We start from the raw sequence: 2,391 nt of genomic DNA, 5'->3' as shown, positions 1-2,391 counted from the left end.
GGACCTGAAATTTTTTATATTATATGTATGGTTTTGACTTTTGACAGTGTTGTTGCGGAATTTAGAGAGAGGAAGAGAGTCTCAGCTTCGTAGTGTATTAGAAACGTAAAAAAACATGTCGGGAGTTTTTCAGGTTGTCGGAAAGATGGCTATAGCGATTTGCCGATTTGGTGAAGGAGAAGAACAGCTGCAGTGGACTATTATTTCCTATTTGTTTTATGTTATGTAGTCTTAGTCAACACTTATAACTTATCCACTCATTTCCTATAACACAATTTGAATTTAGACCAGTGGGTGTGGGCGTTGGTCAAGGGGTGTTTTGACCTTTTGTCGGCTGCTCTACCCCGGGTTGGTGTTGGACATGACGTTGCCCCTTTGGTGTGGGTATTGGGCCTGACTTGGGGCGGGGGGCTGTGTGACATGACCGGCTTTGGTTGGCTGGGTGAAATTTTAAATAATTTAATTAAAGAAAATAGAAAAATCCACAAGGCTGGCCACGCCATATGAAAGAGGTTTAAAAAAAAAGATCCCACCTTCAGCACGTGTCAAACAATACCCCCAACCTAAATCCCTCCACACCCCCATAGTCTTAAATTGTTGTTTTAAAAAAGCTAATAGGACTAAAGGAGTAGGGTAGAGTAGAAAAAGGTATAGAAGTGATTGCAATATATCATGTGTGTATTTTAATTTTAGTTTTAAACCTCTTTCATTTATTGATTTTTCTAAAAGTTTCAACCTTTTTCATTTATTGATTTTTCTAAATTTTATATCATATTTAACTTTTAACTTTATTTAATTAGATTATCACTGTCAAGGTATAGCGTGTTCGTTCTAAGCTCGCTGTTATCAAACATGGGATTTACCTATCATCTATAACACCAAAACATTCATTAGTTCGACATACATAAACAATTTCAAGTCTTTCATTTACTTATCATTATTTGACCCGTTAACAAAATTCATCATTTAGTCGACATCCTTATTTTAAATCATTATTTTCATTCTAGCATCGATTTCTTTATGCTCTTCTACACTCCTTTCAGAAACATTCAACATATAAACTTTCCGACCCATCTGTAATGGATCGATACATACCATATATTTTGACACACTTTCGTCATTTTGACCCGTTATCAACAAGTCCTTACTTATCCATTACGACACCATACTTTCCAAACATTTTGACCCACTTGAATGCGGTCATTATACATCCATTACTATTGTATCACTTATCTATTCCCCACTATACAACATAATAGCCAATGTATAATAGGAAACTAGATCAATTATATTTATTATGTAAATATTCTCTCCAAAATAAGAGATTGGATTGTCCTCTTTATATAGTCGATTGATGAATGAGAATGAGGCAAGAGATTTACATCTATCATGGTATCATACCTCTGCTAAAACCCTAGCAGCCGATCCTGCTTCTTCCACTCTTCTTCCTGCGCCAACCTCTTCTCCTTCATCATGTCTAATTCATCTCCTTCCCCACACCCTGCGGTCACTGTTACCTCCATCAAGAACCTCATACCAATCACACTTGACATCGAAACAGGCCACTATACCACGTGGTCCGAGATGTTTAAAATACAGTGCAAGGCTCACCTTGTTTATGATCACCTGCAACCCAAGGTGGCACCTGAAACATCATCTTCGACCACCACAGCCAAAGAAACGGAGAAAGATAAATCAACACCAAGAGAAACTTGGGAACGGCTGGATTCCATTGTTCTTCAGTGGATTTACAGCACTATCTCCACCGACCTTCTACATACTGTTCTCAAACCCGACACCACTGCATACGAAGCATGGACCACCATAGCCAATATCTTTCAAGACAATAAAGCTACCCGCACGATCGACCTGAACAACAAGTTTGCTCCTACGCACCTTGATCTATTCCTGAACATGTCTGCTTACTGTCAAGCCCTCAAGGTCATCTTCGATCAACTGAATAATCTCGGTTCCCCAATTACTGATGAATAGCTGGTCCTACAACTTCTCACTGGCCTGAATGATCAATATGAAAACACTGCTTCTGTCATCCAATAAATGAAGCCCCTCCCGGACTTCTATGACACCCAGTCACGATTGTGTATGGCTGAATGACGCAAACTTAACCAACTCAGACACGCGGCTCAGTCGGCCGGTACGACACTTAATGCCGCTGATGACACGCACTATCGCGATAAAAAGGACAGGTCCGAGCCGAAGGAACAGCGAGCAGACACTTCTGATCGGGGCCGCGGGAGGGGCCGCGGACGTGGCCGCGGGAGAGGACGTAACAGCGGCAGCCGTGGCGGCGGAAATCGATGCAGCGGCGGTATGTTTTATGGCAGCAATGGTTCGACACAGTCCTCTGGCAACAGCAATTATGGTGGGTTT

The 2,391-nt window shown here is 41.2% G+C and overlaps 1 protein-coding gene across 1 annotated transcript; it reads left to right on the top strand.

Annotated features, from left to right (window-relative positions):
• Positions 1–1,473: 1,473 nt before the first annotated feature.
• On the top strand, positions 1,474–1,992 carry LOC110924311. The gene has a single exon (XM_022168334.1). The coding sequence runs from the start codon at positions 1,474–1,476 to the stop codon at positions 1,990–1,992; it is 519 nt and encodes a 172-aa protein (XP_022024026.1).
• Positions 1,993–2,391: the final 399 nt, after the last annotated feature.

This window comes from Helianthus annuus, chromosome 17 (genome assembly GCF_002127325.2).
Source record: "Helianthus annuus cultivar XRQ/B chromosome 17, HanXRQr2.0-SUNRISE, whole genome shotgun sequence".
In the NCBI taxonomy this organism is placed as follows: Eukaryota; Viridiplantae; Streptophyta; class Magnoliopsida; order Asterales; family Asteraceae; genus Helianthus; species Helianthus annuus.
This window is presented reverse-complemented; position numbering and strand designations above follow the sequence as displayed.

Coding starts and splice junctions, on each gene's coding strand:
- LOC110924311 (XM_022168334.1), top strand. CDS start 1,474: ATGTCTAATTCATCTCCTTCCCCACACCCTGCGGTCACTGTTACCTCC.